General features: G+C 45.5%; 1 protein-coding gene across 1 annotated transcript in view; it reads left to right on the top strand.

Moving 5' to 3' along the window:
* The window catches only part of LOC126474660 (uncharacterized), a 421,515-nt gene that overhangs the window by 168,010 nt on the left and 237,331 nt on the right, over positions 1 to 16,174 (top strand). Inside the window, exon 6 of the mRNA XM_050102139.1 lies at positions 2,927 to 3,087. Coding sequence (XP_049958096.1) covers positions 2,927 to 3,087 — 161 coding nt within the window. The remainder of the gene's footprint in view (positions 1 to 2,926; positions 3,088 to 16,174) is intronic.

Below are 16,174 nucleotides of genomic sequence, written 5' to 3'. Positions count from 1 at the left end.
GGTGGTAGCCAGATACCTATGATGTAGGAAGAAACAGTGCGTTTTTATCTGTCATTAAGTTTCAGGCCGATCTCTTTTGTAAGATGTTTCCTAAATCTACATGACCCCAAGTGAATTTAGTGACAATGCTCCGTTTATTTGTACCTGTGTAAGACGATGGCAGCGACGCTAGATTACATGTACATTGTGAGACCTGAGTTTCTCCTGGCGTATACAACTTTCAAATAACTTCCGGGAATTCAGATAGGTAACACTTTCAGTGACCGCCGATATTTCGGCGGGAGAACACCCCGCCATTTCCAAAGCAAACTGCAACTGGCAGGCGACGTACATGCAAATTTAAAACCTCGGTTCTCGGACTGATGCAGGAAAGATAACACACACACACACTGAACACTAGTGCCACCAAAGATGACCAAAGTCAGAGCTATCGATAGTGAGATACGAATTCGCAGGTGACGTAGCATTGACTCTGTCCCTCTGGTTTTTTGACAAGGGAGGGAGCCGGATTCCAAACAGAATTTAAACATGTACCTTGGTACACAGGGCACATGTCGCTTCCGACGCTGAGACTTTGCCAGCTGAGCTGTCCCATCTTGAAGTTAAGTGTCATCAAAATGGTTACATTCATAGACAGATTGAATGTGCGTTGTGCTATCGACCAACTGTACATCGGGTGATTGATGATAATTCCGAGTCGACACCTAAGTCTATTGACTTTTTGCCTTACATAGGAAACACTTCCAACAAGATCGGTCGTATTTTATGGAAATACGATGTGAAATGTGTTTTCCGACTTCCATCTAAAATTAGTGCTTTTGAGTTCTATTAAGAATGATCCTGGTCTGCGTACGGCGGGTGTATATCGCATTCCTCGTAGCTGCGGCATGCCATATAGTGGTCAAACTACCAGTACCGTGGAGGACCGATGTATTGACAAGGGAACCTCCCCATCCCACACCCCTCAGATTTAGTTATAAGTTGGCACAGTGGGTAGACCTTGAAAAACTGAACACAGACTAGTCGAGAAAACAGGAAGAAGTTGTGTGGAAGTATGAAAAAAATAAGCAAAATATACAAATTGAGTAGTCCATGCGAAAGATAGACAACATCAAGGATAGTGTGAGCTCAGGAGCGCCGTGGTCCCGTGGTTAGCGTGAGCAGCTGCGGAACGAGAGGTCCTTGGGTCAAGTCTTCCCTCGAGTGAAAAGTTTACTTTCTTTATTTTCGCAGAGTTATGATCTGTCCGTTCGTTCATTGACGTCTCTGTTCACTGTAATAAGTTTAGTTTACGCTATTTTCAGTACGATGTTACTGCCTGCCGTTATAAACGGGTGAAAATCAGGCGCTTGTATTGACTATTCGGGAACTGGTGATGTAAAATTACATTTTTGTGACCGAGTCTCACTTGTACTGTGACAATTTAGAGGCGAAAACTGTGGTGATTTCATTAGGTCTGGTGCTTTGCTGTGCAACTAAGGGAATCAGTTATTTGGGGTAACTGAGGGAGCACCATTATGTTGGTCTAAGTGATACGTTCTCCACGTTTTGTCTATGGCTAAGCGAATCGATATCGTGGAGGAGTACACGTGTGAGTAATTTGCTATTGTATTGATGGTTATGTTGCAAAGACTGTTCGCTGGTGTGTTAAATCACGCGCTGATTTGTAGCCAATCTAAGCAGAAGTTACCATTGCTACTTGCTTATGTGCTACTGTCCTTATGACTGCCGTTGTTTGTCTTTTGATTGTGGGTGTGCTCACGTTAAAAAGAACAAAAATTACGGCTACTATTCACAAGGGTTGTCTAGTATGAAATTGCTTAAGCTTTTATCACATGCTGGTCTGTTTGCCTATCACATTGGCTTTCTATGCAGTAACTGAATGAAAGTGTATGGTGGCTCAAGATTGTAGGCTGACTAGTATTTGAACTGGTGTTGAGGTTAAGGGCGAGATCAGCATCTCGCAAACCCGCACGCTGCGCGTGGTTAAATGTTCCGCTATTGGGGAGCTGGCTCTCTGTTCTTGGATTTTATAAGGATACGTGATGAGTGCATCGCTGTAGTTTTTCGCGTGCTAAATTGCGGGGTGTCGGTGCCGTCCTAGGGCTAGACTTGTATGTTATGTTGAAAGGGAATTAACTGTACCAAACTTAAGAGAGCTTTACCTCTGAGGGACTTGTATTGTACTGTTGCAGTGCAGTCCATCTGAAACGTGCTGCTTAAAACTTGGGACTGCAGCTCTCTGATGTTATATATTACTGTTTAATCTTAAATGTCTTGGCTGTAATATGGTTGTTGAGGATAATGTAATTAATTTTGATCGCTGGTTCCTTAAAGGAAATATTTCGTTTCAAAATATGTGCTCGGTCAGAGCCTATTTAAATATGATTTTAACTCATCATTTAAATTTTCTAGTCTTGCTTTCTTAAAAGGCTTTCAGTTAAATGATTGCTATTTGCCTGTTTAAATGTTTGAGTGACTTAAACGAAAAGAATATTATTTTGTAATTTGTACTGATTGTTTCTTTTGGGTAATAACTGACTTCTGTGTTCCATAAATGAGTGTCTAGTCAATGGTGATGCACTGTTCTGTCACTAGCCTACCCCTTCCACTCCACAGGCTATTGAGATGCTTTGTGTCAAAATTGTGTTCAGAACACGTCTCTGACCTGACACCCCACCGAGGTTTTAAATTTGCGTGTACGCCGCCTGTCCGTTGCAGTTTGTCTTGAAAATGGCGAGGTGTTCTCCCGCCGAAATATCGGCGGTCACTGAAAGTGTTACCTGGCTGAATTCTCGGAAATTGTTTGAAAATACATGTACATTGCTATCTCACACGGCAGCTGAGCGTAATCAGAGGTTCGCGACGATTGATGCAGGCATTCGATGTACGACGCTACTATGTACTGGCGGTGCCGGCTGCGCAGGTTTCGTGGTGACGCGGGCCAATATCCGCATCTGGATCCACGACCGCGACATGGGCCGCCTGCAGCAGATGCTGTGGGAGGGCCACGGCGACAAGCTGCGGGTCGAGACCAGCAACAACCCGCGCGTGCGCCGGCTGCTCGTCAGCGTGCCCTACATCATGGTGAGTACCATCCCCGTTCATAAGCTACCCGCGACAGTGGGCAACGGTGGGTGTTCAGTTAAGTAAAGAGCGCCGAGGCGGCCACGTGTGACGCACACTGCACAAAGAAAGTCTCGCACCGTCCTTATGAACTGCTTAGATTGTGTCTTCCTTTGACCGGTAACACTCTTCTGACCAACATACAAAATGGCCATTAAAATTGCTACACCAAAAAGAAATGCACATGATAAACGGGTATTCATTGGACAAATATATTATGCTAGAACTGACGTGTGATTACATTTTCACGCAATTTGGGTTCACAGATCCTGAGAAATCAGTACCTAGAACAACCACCTCTGGCCGTAATAATGGCCTTGATACGCTTGGGCATTGAGTCAAACAGAGCTTGGATGGCGTGCACAGGTACAGCTGCCCATGCAGCTTCAACACGATACCACAGTTCATCAAGATTAGTGACTGACGTATTGTGACGAGCCAATTGCTCGGCCACCATTGACCAGACGTTTTCAATTGGTGAGAGATCTGAAAATGTGCTGTCCAGGGCAGAAGTCGAACAATTCCTGTATCCAGAAAGGCCCGTACAGGACCTGCAACATGCGGTCGTGCATTATCCTGCTGAAATGTAGGGTTTCGAAGGGATCGAATGAAGGGTAGAGCCGGGGGTGGTAACACATTTGAAATGTAGCGTCCACTGTTCAAAGTGCCGTCAATGCGAACAAGAGGTGATCTAGACGTGTAACCAATGGCTCCCCATACCATCACGCCGTGTGATACGTCAGTATGGCGATGACGAATACACGCTTCCAATGTGCGTTCACCGCGATGTGGCCAAACACGGATGCGACCATCATGATGCTCTAAACAGAACCCGGATTCATCCAAAAAATTGCGTTTTACCATTCGTGCACCCAGGTTCGTCGTCGAGTACACCATCGCAGGCGCTCCTGTCTGTGATCCAGCGTCAAGGGTAACCGCAGCGATGGTCTCCGAGCTGATAGTCCATGCTGCTGCAAACGTCGCCGAACTGTTCGTGCATATGGTTGTTGTCTTGCAAACGTCCCCATCTGTTGACTCAGGGATCGAGACGTGGCTGCACGATCCGTTACAGCCATACGGATAAGATGTCTGTCATCTCGACTGCTAGTGATGCGAGGTCGTTGGGATCCAGCACGGTGTTCCGTAACATCCTCCTGAACCCACCGATTCCATATTCTGCTAACAGTCACTCGATCTCGACCAACGCGAGCAGCAATGTCGCGTTACGATAAACCACAATCGCGATAATCTACAATCCGACCTTTATCAAAGTTGGAAACGTCATGGTACGCATTTGTCCTCCTTACACGAGGCATCACAACAACGTTTCACCAGGCAACACCGGTCAACTGCTGTTTGTGTATGAGAAATCGTTTGGAAACTTTCCTCATGTCAGCACGTTGTAGGTGTCGCCACCGGCGCCAACCTTGCGTGAATGCTCTGAAAAGCTAATCATTTGCATATGACAGCATCTTCTTCCTGTCGGTTAAATTTCGCGTCTGTAGCACGTCATCTTCGTGGTGTAGCAATTTTAATGGGCAGTAGTGTATAAAGGAACTAAAGCATGCCGCTTACATAATGGTAGATGCCGGTGTTCCTCACAGGGTCCAGCACAGTATGATGCAGCGAGCGGCGAAATGCTTGCAAAGGCAGGTCGGTCGCTTTCTCTAAAGTGAACATTGCTCGTACGTGTACGCACCGGCTCTGTGAATATAAGCCTTAATGTCAAATGCACAGAATGGAATTACTCTCAGCAGCATAATGTGTGTGTCTAGTGCAGCCTTCCTGTTGTGCTTTGGTACCTCAATGAATACAGATGATATTACTATTATTTTCTATTGGCTTTATTTGTGTCTTGGACGAAACAGAGCGGTCGTTTACATCTGTAAGGAATTAATGTTGTGTCTTAATATTTAAATAAAGGTAGCGGTAACAAAAAGAAATACACAAGATACAACATTGTGAAGGTGTAAATCGGATACAATTTGATGTTTTAACTGAAAAGAAAATGATCGGCGTGAACGCGACTCGAACATTGGCGAATCTGGCACAGCGCAGAGTTCATGCTATTTGTTCTAGGCCACGCTGGACGCAGTTACAACGTTGCAGAGCCTCGTTTTTCAAATCGCATGTCTGTTAAACCTACTGGTGCGAATGGGTTTTGCAAGGTACACTTTTGTCTTGACTGGGATGAGTAATCACACGCCGACCGCCAAGTGAGGCAGTTTTTCCTCAGCATGTACATAGGAGAGCTATATAAGGGCACCGAACCCACTACAAAATGAATCATGCATCTGCGGGCCCAGTCGAAAAGTCAAGATTTACACTGATGGGCCAAAATACTATCACCACAGCCCACCGCGAAGCTGAATGCCAGCTGGTGGGAAAGTGGGCATGCGACGGGGTAAGGAAACTGTATAAGCCTTATGGCTTATGAGTCCAACCTTATTTGACAAAGGGCCACAGGTGGTACGTGGGCTGAGCAGTCGCTAAAATCCTTGTTCACATTCTGCCAGACTGGAAGGTATGCTGTTTGTTGTGCATCAGTTATTGACAGCACATACAGTGTTAGCCTAAATGATTCATCACAGTACATGCAGTGTTTGCCTAAATGATTCATGAGGTTTCAATGAACTGTTTATTTACAAGTATGGGACATACAAAGATGGGTGACACATGAAAATATAAATACACTAACAGCGTTTCTGGTACATTCTACAAATGTTCAATGTGTGTGCATTTGGCCACCTAGCACACATCCTGGCGGTAATGCAGTTCCGTCCATACATTCACTAGCATGTTCCATCAACGTCCGTCAGAGTAGCAGTGCTGCTTTCCTGCTGTTCTTGCAGCGTTATTGCATTGGGGGTATATTAGCTTTCTCCGTAACATAGCTTCACATGATAAGATTTCATGGCGTGATATCTGTCGACCTGGGAAGTCATGCAACAGTGGGATGTCACCCAGACCAGGGCGCCCTCTCCACTGATGTGGCAGTTGCCGGTTGAAAAATGGGCAAACAAGTGTGGTCTATTGTGAGGTGCACGGCTGCAATATAACCAGGTAGACAGAAATTATCACCGTCTGATCGATGAAGAAAAAGAGACTATACACATTTGTCCTGGATATGGCGCAGTTCAGTACCACGCTCATTATGACGATTTATACACTCCTGGAAATGGAAAAAAGAACACATTGACACCGGTGTGTCAGACCCACCATACTTGCTCCGGACACTGCCAGAGGGCTGTACAAGCAATGATCACACGCACGGCACAGCGGACACACCAGGAACCGCGGTGTTGGCCGTCGAATGGCGCTAGCTGCGCAGCATTTGTGATCCGCCGCCGTCAGTGTCAGCCAGTTTGCCGTGGCATACGGAGCTCCATCGCAGTCTTTAACACTGGTAGCATGCCGCGACAGCGTGGACGTGAACCGTATGTGCAGTTGACGGACTTTGAGCGAGGGCGTATAGTGGGCATGCGGGAGGCCGGGTGGACGTACCGCCGAATTGCTCAACACGTGGGGCGTGAGGTCTCCACAGTACATTGATGTTGTCGCCAGTGGTCGGCGGAAGGTGCACGTGCCCGTCGACCTGGAACCGGACCGCAGCGACGCACGGATGCACGCCAAGACCGTAGGATCCTACGCAGTGCCGTAGGGGACCGCACCGCCACTTCCCAGCAAATTAGGGACACTGTTGCTCCTGGGGTATCAGCGAGGACCATTCGCAACCGTCTCCATGAAGCTGGGCTACGGTCCCGCACACCGTTAGGCCGTCTTCCGCTCACGCCCCAACATCGTGCAGCCCGCCTCCAGTGGTGTCGCGACAGGCGTGAATGGAGGGACGAATGGAGACGTGTCGTCTTCAGCGATGAGAGTCGCTTCTGCCTTGGTGCCAATGATGGTCGTATGCGTGCTTGGCGCCAGGTGAGCGCCACAATCAGGACTGCATACGACCGAGGCACACAGGGCCAACACCCGGCATCATGATGGGAGCGATCTCCTACACTGGCCGTACACCACTGGTGATCGTCGAGAGGACACTGAATAGTGCACGGTACATCCAAACCGTCAACGAACCCATCGTTCTACCATTCCTAGACCGGCAAGGGAACTTGCTGTTCCAACAGGACAATGCACGTCCGCATGTATCCCGTGCCACCCAACGTGCTCTAGAAGGTGTAAGTCAACTACCCTGGCCAGCAAGATCTCCGGATCTGTCCCCCATTGAGCATGTTTGGGACTGGATGAAGCGTCGTCTCACGCGGTCTGCACGTCCAGCACGAACGCTGGTCCAACTGAGGCGCCAGGTGGAAATGGCATGGCAAGCCGTTCCACAGGACTACATCCAGCATCTCTACGATCGTCTCCATGGGAGAATAGCAGCCTGCATTGCTGTACTAGTGCTGACATTGTGCATGCTCTGTTGCCTGTGTCTATGTGCCTGTGGTTCTGTCAGTGTGATCATGTGATGTATCTGACCACAGGAATGTGTCAATAAAGTTTCCCCTTCCTGGGACAATGAATTCACGGTGTTCTTATTTCAATTTCCAGGAGTGTATTTACTGACAGGTGGAAAGTCGCCTCGTTGTTGAATATCGATCACCCTATAAAGTCATAATCTTCCATAGCTTGGTGCATTGAGGCACGAAACTCCAGTCGGCGTGGGTAATCATCTGGAGCTGAATTGTAACAGTTTCAAACAGTAGTGATTGAAATGCAAACGCTACCGCAGAACACTCCACACTATCTTCTGCAGAATGGCCAATCCACGATTTGTACGAATGGTAGATTTTTGTGGGCTACGTACAAAGCTCTCATTCTACCAGTGTAGTAATCGTAACTAAATCAAGTATATTAATTTTATCTGCGTGAAGAACAAAATGAAATAAAAAAAGAAAATGTTGCTACCAGCCAGAATCGAACCTAGGTCCAGAAATTACCAGTCTCATCTTCACACCGCTCACCCACTGTGTCAGTGCAACAGCGATGCTCTAATAAAAGTTCTCATACTATATGGTTGCACAATAAACCGCACACAATTTTAAACAAAAATAATGACCTGGTGCTGTGAGCAACGTACACTATATGATCAAAAGTATCCGGACACCCCCGAAAACATTTTCATATTAGGTGCATTGTACTGCCATCTGCTGCCAGGTACTCCTTATCAGCGACCTCAGTAGTCATTAGACATTGTGAGAGAGCAGAATGGGATTATTGAAAGTCACATTGCGTTACGCTAAAAAAAAAAAAAAAAAAAAAAAAAATTGTGTGTCAGCTTAGTGTTGATCAGAATAAGTAAAGAGAGAAATTTCTGAGTATGTTCAGTGTTGCTCAGCTGTTTGAAAATCAAATAACGTAGTTTTCCAGCACTGTCATTTATAAATTTTTCTAAGGGGATGTTTCATAATCAGGTGACATCAATAATTAAGTGAAATGAAAAAGCAAAAGAGTGTGAGGTTATTGGACTGATAATCGAATGGAATTGCGTTTATTTCAGTACCTTTTACACACACAAAAAATCACAAATCTCAGGATCAGTCTGACTGGGGGTGGACACGACTCAGTTCTTAAAGGGAATGAGGGGGGATTGAATCATCTCACCATTCTTCAGTCATTTGTCCTGTGGTGATGACGGTCGGGACAGCGCGTCTCCTCGGGGCCGTGCGGTCACGAGTCGGCTGCTCCCCTCTGTGGCCAGTGGCCGTATGGTTTGCGCCCGGAACCGTATGCGCTTTGACAGGCCGCCGTCTGTTGCTATAGTTTAGGCAGCTTTATAGCTGTGTCGGAAGGCGGCTGGTAGCGATGGATGAATGACCCCATGTCCTCTTGCTTCTGCGCTGTCCTACCAATCCTCTCTTCTCCTCACTCTCCTAAGCTCAATCTCCTGAATTTTCCCTTCTCTTGGTGTTGCCATTGGTGGACTAAATTTGCAATGCCACCTAATCACTGATCGTCGTTTCATACCATACCCAGTGCATGGTGGGATCTTTCTATATTGCGTGGGCTTGTGTGTGAGACTCGAGAATTTTCATCTTCCTCACGTTTTCATTGTCAAGGCTTTCCCAACGTCGGTGGCACATTGTTCTGATATTCTTATGCATTTATAAGTTGCTGTCGAAGCAGCCACACAACACCTCCTTATAATGGCTGTCTCTGCTTGTGACCTGGACAATCTCATGTTTGTGCTTCTTCTAAGAATCTATGGGTGTTCGTGATTTATAAGTAACCTCCTTAACATCCAGCAAACATGTTTTTAAGCAGGCTGACTTCTACCGCAGTTCTCGTGTTTCACGAGTCCTTCCTATGCGAATTCTTGGCACTTTGCGTGTAGGCTCTATCCCAGTGTCTGCAGGTGGTCCCTCAGCTAGGTGCTCGTGCAGCATTGTCTGCCAGTCACTTCGTAAGTTGTCCATTCGTAAGCGAGGCTAGGGCATTCGCCAGCCTACTCCTTGGGCATTTGCAAAATGCGTCTGTGGCACTCGCTCTATGACGTCTCATTTTCCCCTCGTCGTAGGCCGCTGGCGCTATGGGTTGACGAAAGTGGGTCCCGGCCGGGTCGGAGATTTTCTCCGCCCGGGGACTGGGTGTTGTGTTGTCCTCATCATCATTTCATCCTCATCATCGGCCGCAAGTCGCCCAATGTGGCGCCGACTGAAAGAAGACTTGTACTTGGCAGCCGAACCAGAGTGGGACATCCCGGCCAACAATGCCATACGATCATTTCATTTTTCATTTTAGTGGGTCCGAGTGGAGGTACCACGGTGTTGTGTGTTTGGTGACTCCATATTTTTGTCCAATACCTGCATGAATCACATGTATTTGATAACTCTTAATCGCTAATATAAAATTGGGAATATTCACTATACAAAGTTGACTTTCTTAAAGTGAGATGAGCCGGCCAGTGTGGCCGAGTGGTTCTAGGCGCTTCAGTCTGGAACCGCGCGACCGCTACGGTCGCAGGTTCGAATCCTGCCTCGGGCATGGATGTGTGTGATGTCCTTAGGTTAGTTAGGTTTAAGTAGTTCTAAGTTCTAGGGGACTGATGACCGCAGATGTTAAGTCGCATTGTCCTCGGAGCCATTTGAACCATTTGAACCAAAGTGAGATGTGAAAAAATAACTTAACTACCAGTGCTATAGAAGCATGGTAGATATCAACTGCCTGCAGAAACAATCCTCAAGTGGCAAGATGGTTGCTTGACGATCACAAATTTACACTAAACAGCTAGAATAAAACATTTAGTGTATGTAACTTAGGTAGTCGGGTTGAGGGGAACACACAGCATGGAAGTCACTCCTTAACACAACAAGTAGCGCATGAATTAATAACAATTTATTCAAACAAGCTTTTGTAAAACAAATTAGACGCAAACAACACGTGGCCGTTCTTAAGACAATATGAAAACGTAGAATGACAACAACTTACTGGAGATTTCAATACTTAAAAAAACAAATTACAATTTGAAGGTGATTTTACAAGGTGGCACATATGTTCCCCCCCCCCCCCCCTTTTTTTTAAGTCAAAGCACACCAGTTCATTACGAACCCAAATAACACGAGGAGCATAACAAGTTAATTAATGCAATTGATTCCCAAGCAATTAGAAACCCCTTTTTTTACATATATATAAAAAATAAGTTCAGTAACTACCAAACTGGCAGTGACGCCAAGCTGCCCTGGGGAAAAGGTGACTTAACTTAAAAGGCCGGAAGCAGCAGACCAGCCGTCCAAAACAATGCCTAAACGCCGGGGCCCAAGCAGGAGTCACTTCCCATCAGTCGACACGTCACAGCTTCTGTGCACCGAAGCAGAACGTGGCGCCGCTCCAACATACCCCAACTCCCAGAAAAACTGGAACATAAACAAACCGCAGAAAACACGGCAAACACCAAGCAAACGTCAATTAATATAAGTTAAGAACCAATAAATAATAATATAATTTAAAAAAAGCCAATAAGTGCATTCAATAAAACGACTAAAATTTGCAGCAATATCAATGATGTAAAATACTCAAACTAAGACTTGTACACAAATGCAATGTAAGAAAATAATATCAGACTTTTACACTCTCATAGTTAGGTAACGAATATTTGCACATATCATTAGGGCCGACAATGGGGACAAAGATGAAATGGAAATAGTTTCTAGATAATATTACGTTATTCAAATGCACAACTTCAGCACAAACTAGGTTTTGTGCACTTTAATTTCCTTGCATAGGTCTGCAAGCTACGTATGCAGAAAATTACAACTGGACTATGGCCTTATATCTTCAATAGCTTACAATTACTACATCTTTTGAGGACGCTGATTTCTTTAAAGGGATGAGTGACTGCTGCTCTCCTTGCAATCGACGGCCGCTGTAACCGAGCTGTTCTAGGCGCTTCAGTCTGGAACCGCGCGTCCGCTACGGTCGCAGGTTTGAATCCTGCCTCGGGCATGGATGTGCGTGATGTCCTTAGATTAGTTAGGTTTAAGTAGTTCTAAGTTCTAGGGGAGTGATGACCTCAGATGAAAAGTCCCATAGTACTCAGAGCCATTTAAACCATTTTTTCTCCTTGCGGTCACACACTTTGCCGGGTACTTTTACTTCAACAACACATAAATTAGGGCAACCAACCAACCAAGAAGTGACAGTCACTACAACCCAAATGGTTCCACGAAACGAACGCACCAAAACACACCTCCGATGGAGAGCGTTGTTCGAGGTGGTCTCGAGGAAATGGTCTGTCCGAGAAAACAGGCACCAAAGCAATGCGACGAACAGCCCCAGGAGTTGACATCAGGCAGGTGCAGCACAAACATGCGACCGTCCTGCAAGGTAGACCGGCCGCGCCACCGCTGCCCGAGCCCGCGTGTTTTGCTCCTTCGTCCCCTCAAGCACGTCCTAGCGCCTCGTAGCGAGCCTCACGACCAACTCCCCAACCGCAAATACCCGCCGCCAGATCACGACAGGGGCAAAGATCGTAGTACAGCCGGGCAATCGATAGTCGTGCCAAAGCGCTGGTGTGGCAGAAAAGTCGCAATACGACTCAGTGTACACTTGTAAGAAGCTCCAAACAGTCTGGCACATGCTTCTAGTTTACGTCTAGTTTATCTGTACTAGCAGTTATGTATTGTATTACTAGTTACTAGCTTTCAGTTTGAGAAAGCTTCCTCGCAAAATCAATTTTATATCGTGAATGCGTACACTCAATGACCTTTTAAGAGGTTATTACGTCGAGAAAGTCTCACACAGCACAATATTTGCGATTTGGGAATTTCTTTTCTGTTAATGCCACAGTCTGCCTTTATCCAGTTGAAACTGACCTCGACCACAAGATAATTTCTTATCTGCTGTATCATTTATTTAGGAGAGTAAGCGCTGACCTGGCATCTGATAGTATCATGATTGGGTCTTTGACTTGTTATGAATATATCTGGAACAGTGTAAGAATGCCGTCAATTCTGTTCTTAGTATAGCGACGTTTAGAAGCATAAATTTTCCACTATTTTAAAAGTAGTCTCCTGATAATTTTCTCCGCATCCTTCTTCACTTAGTGAGGTGTCGGTATGTTTGTAAAGATCGTTTGCTAGGATTCTACGTGTGTACAGCTGAGGTCATCAGTCCCCTAGAACTTAGAACTACTTAAACCTAACCAACCTAAGGACATCACACACATCCATACCCGAGGCAGGATTCGAACCTGCGACCGTAGCGGTCACGCGGTTCCAGACTGACGCGCCTAGAACCGCACGCCCACACCGGCCGGCCACTCGTAGATAGTCTCTGAGCAGATCTGCTACTTTTCATACACGGACTTGTAGTTGCAAACTTTCCCATCATTGCGGCAAGGCGGCCATTGAGCTAATATTTCCAGATCTACGCCGGTTGGTTGTCGAAGATACGCTGAGAGCTTATCTGCTGTAAAATGCGTTCGTTTCGGTAAGAATTTCGGTCTAAAATAATGGCGTTGTATATGATCCAGGGTTCCTACGTATCCACAAGTATTGCTTTCGGTAGCGTGTATACTATGGCAGTGATAACTAACAGCATAAAATAATCGTCATGAATAAGATAATAAGGACCTATAGAAGTAAACACGGACCTATGTGGAACGTCTTCTCATGGACAGCGGCCAGCACCACTAGTACAGCATAGACTGAATAAGCAGGCCCAGGCCTAAGAAGGACGCACTGAGCCCAAGCACAGAACCAAGAGAACAACATGGTAGGCCATGTCCGTTCCACTTGTTCTGCGCATACACTGCTGTGGGTTCTTCCTAGGACAGGGCCTGCTTGTTCTTTATATGCTGTAATAATGGTGCTGGCCGCTGTACATGAAAGACATTCCACATATGTACGTGTTAACTTCTCTAGGTCCACTCGCTGTTTTATTCATGACGGCTGCGTATTTTGTGACGCCAGTTTTGTTCAGGAAGATAGGGAAATTCTACTATTTACCCTTACGGAGATGTTAAGTCATTATGTATTGAAAGGTCAACAGTTTGTTAACTGAAAATATGACTATAACGTCATGCAACTAGTTGTGATTAATAAATCATTTTGACCTAGCTGTTGTGGTTTTCATCATCTTAGTGTTCAAACAGTTGTTGGAGTATTCTGTAAAGATAAAATTTACTTTGCCACAGCTACAAAGTGTGGAACAAGATATACCATCTCAGGACTTTACTAATCATTATCTGATGCCATTAAAATCTTACCATCTGATCTCGATAAGACATTGGCCCCAACAATGCTCTAGCGCGGGGTTTTGTAAAATGGATGTATCGTCGTTTCTTCTACGCGAACGTTCCGTTTAATATCGGGTGCCTCACACAGGGCGCAAGTTCCATGTCCGGCGTTGCCAGGAGCCAGTATCCGACAACTAGGCTTCGATAGCTGCATACGAACCGGACAGCTCCTGGGACTTTTTGCAAGTGGCCTACCGTTTTTATCCGAAAGTGAGATGAGCCGGCCAGTGTGGCGAGCGACTCTGGAAAATAGTCCTAGAAAATCGTTACATCCTTTAGTACTTCATATCAGAGTGATGGATAGTTCCCATCATCAAAATTCTTCGTTTTGCTGTCATACTGATCATGCATTGTATTGCATGAAATAACCTTAGTCTCTCCGTTATTATGGTTTGTTGGAAAATGATTGGTCCAATAAGTCTACAAATTCATACTTTCTTCCAGCTTAGCTTTCTGATAGCCTCGGAAACCTACTTGCCACATACGTACTCGAAAGTGTTATTTTTGGTAGGACTCTAACAAATTGTTTCTTAATTCCAAAATCTATATGAAATTGAGGCTAGAGTATGTTTTGGGTTCATCAAAGAATGAAATGGTTCGTTTTTTCCTCCAAAGTTTTTCTTTTTGCCAGGGGAGAGTTTCTGAGTCCAGTGCTCGTATTTAGCACGACTGTCGCATAGAGAGGTAGCTGTTTTATAGCCTATAAAATAAAACTACTTTCTGTAGGAGGTTACAGGTAAAACTTCACAAAACGACAGTGACGTCATGATAATGAATAAATAGCTACATATTGCGTACCACACAAAAATTCTGAATTTGTACCATAACTGTTTGTGATTCAGTATTGTAAATGTTTTATCTGAAATCGATACCCAAAGATTGTGCAGAAAAAACGTTTTGCTTTAAGAAACAAATTTCAGGGTCCAGTGTAAATTGTGTTGTATCAGTTGCCCAAGACACTACTGTTTCCAAATTATGGAAAGGATGTTGATGTAGCTAACGAGGCATTTCAGAAATCGAACGACAATTTCTTCGAGTTTACGTAGCACGAAACCACTTTGAAGTGCTATGTGACGCGAAGATTTTCTCAGGCTTCTTTCCAAGTTCGCTTTTGACTCGTTTAGTTCGACTACAACCGGTAGGCCACTTGTCAAAGTCCGAGCATCGGCCCGATGCGTATGCAGCGATCGAAGCCTAGCTTTCGGCTGTTGGCTCCTCGCAACGCCGTAGGGTGTAGATCGAGAACGCGGCGGCGAACTGTCCAACCCCTGCCCACCATGTTGGTAGGCAACCTGGCGATACATACCGTGCCTATGTAGATGGTCACGTGCCCATCCAACTCTGTGCAGCCTTATGCGATGGCTCTTAGAGAAAAAAAAATGTTCAAATGTGTGTGATATCTTATGGGACTTAACTGCTAAGGTCATCAGTCCCTAAGCTTACACACTACTTAACCTAAATTATCCTAAGGACAAACACACACACACCCATGCCCGAGGGAGGACTCGAACCTCCGCCGGGACCAGCCGCACAGTCCATGACTGCAGCGCCTGAGACCGCTCGGCTAACCCCGCGCGGCGCTCATAGTCCATCGCGTTTGTTTGGTCATAATAGATACGCAGAAGTACCAAATTCTTCAACCAAAACATTGTATTATGTCATAGGAGAAATAAATACCTTGTGAATTGTTGAGTCGTTCCTGATGCCAGATACGAGACTGTTAAGAAATTGTGATCACAGAAGAAAATGCATTTTTCAGACGTGGTGATTAAGGATATACCAGCAAAACAATGAAATATAAGTATTCTGCATATTCTGGATTACCTTCCCTTTAGTCGTAGTCAGATTCTTTATGAGATTTGTGACGAACAGCTGCCTGATGTGCATGGAAGTTCACGGAAATCTATCGAAAAGAGGGCAAAATTCTAAAATTGCTCTTATGATATAAAACTTCCTGGCAGATTAAAACTGTGTGACCGACCGAGACTCGAACTCGGGACCTTTGCCTTTCGCGGGCAAGTGCTCTACCATCTGAGCTACCGAAGCACGACTCACGCCCGGTACTCACAGCTTTACTTCTGCCAGTATCTCGTCTCCTACCTCCCAAACTTTATAGAAGCTCTTCTGCGAACCTTGCAGAAGTAGCACTCCTGAAAGAAAGGATATAGCGGAAACATGGCTTAGCCACAGCCTCTTATGATATAACTGGTTCGGTGAGTTTGATCTCGTATCGTGCCCCAACAATTATTGCAGCAGATAAACAAATCTTATTCTATCTCGATTGAGTGATTGGGACCCACTAAATTT

Source organism: Schistocerca serialis, chromosome 4, assembly GCF_023864345.2.
Source record: "Schistocerca serialis cubense isolate TAMUIC-IGC-003099 chromosome 4, iqSchSeri2.2, whole genome shotgun sequence".
Classification (NCBI taxonomy): domain Eukaryota; kingdom Metazoa; phylum Arthropoda; class Insecta; order Orthoptera; family Acrididae; genus Schistocerca; species Schistocerca serialis.
The sequence above is the reverse complement of the archived record's forward strand: the minus strand, read 5'-3'. Positions and strand labels throughout refer to the sequence as shown.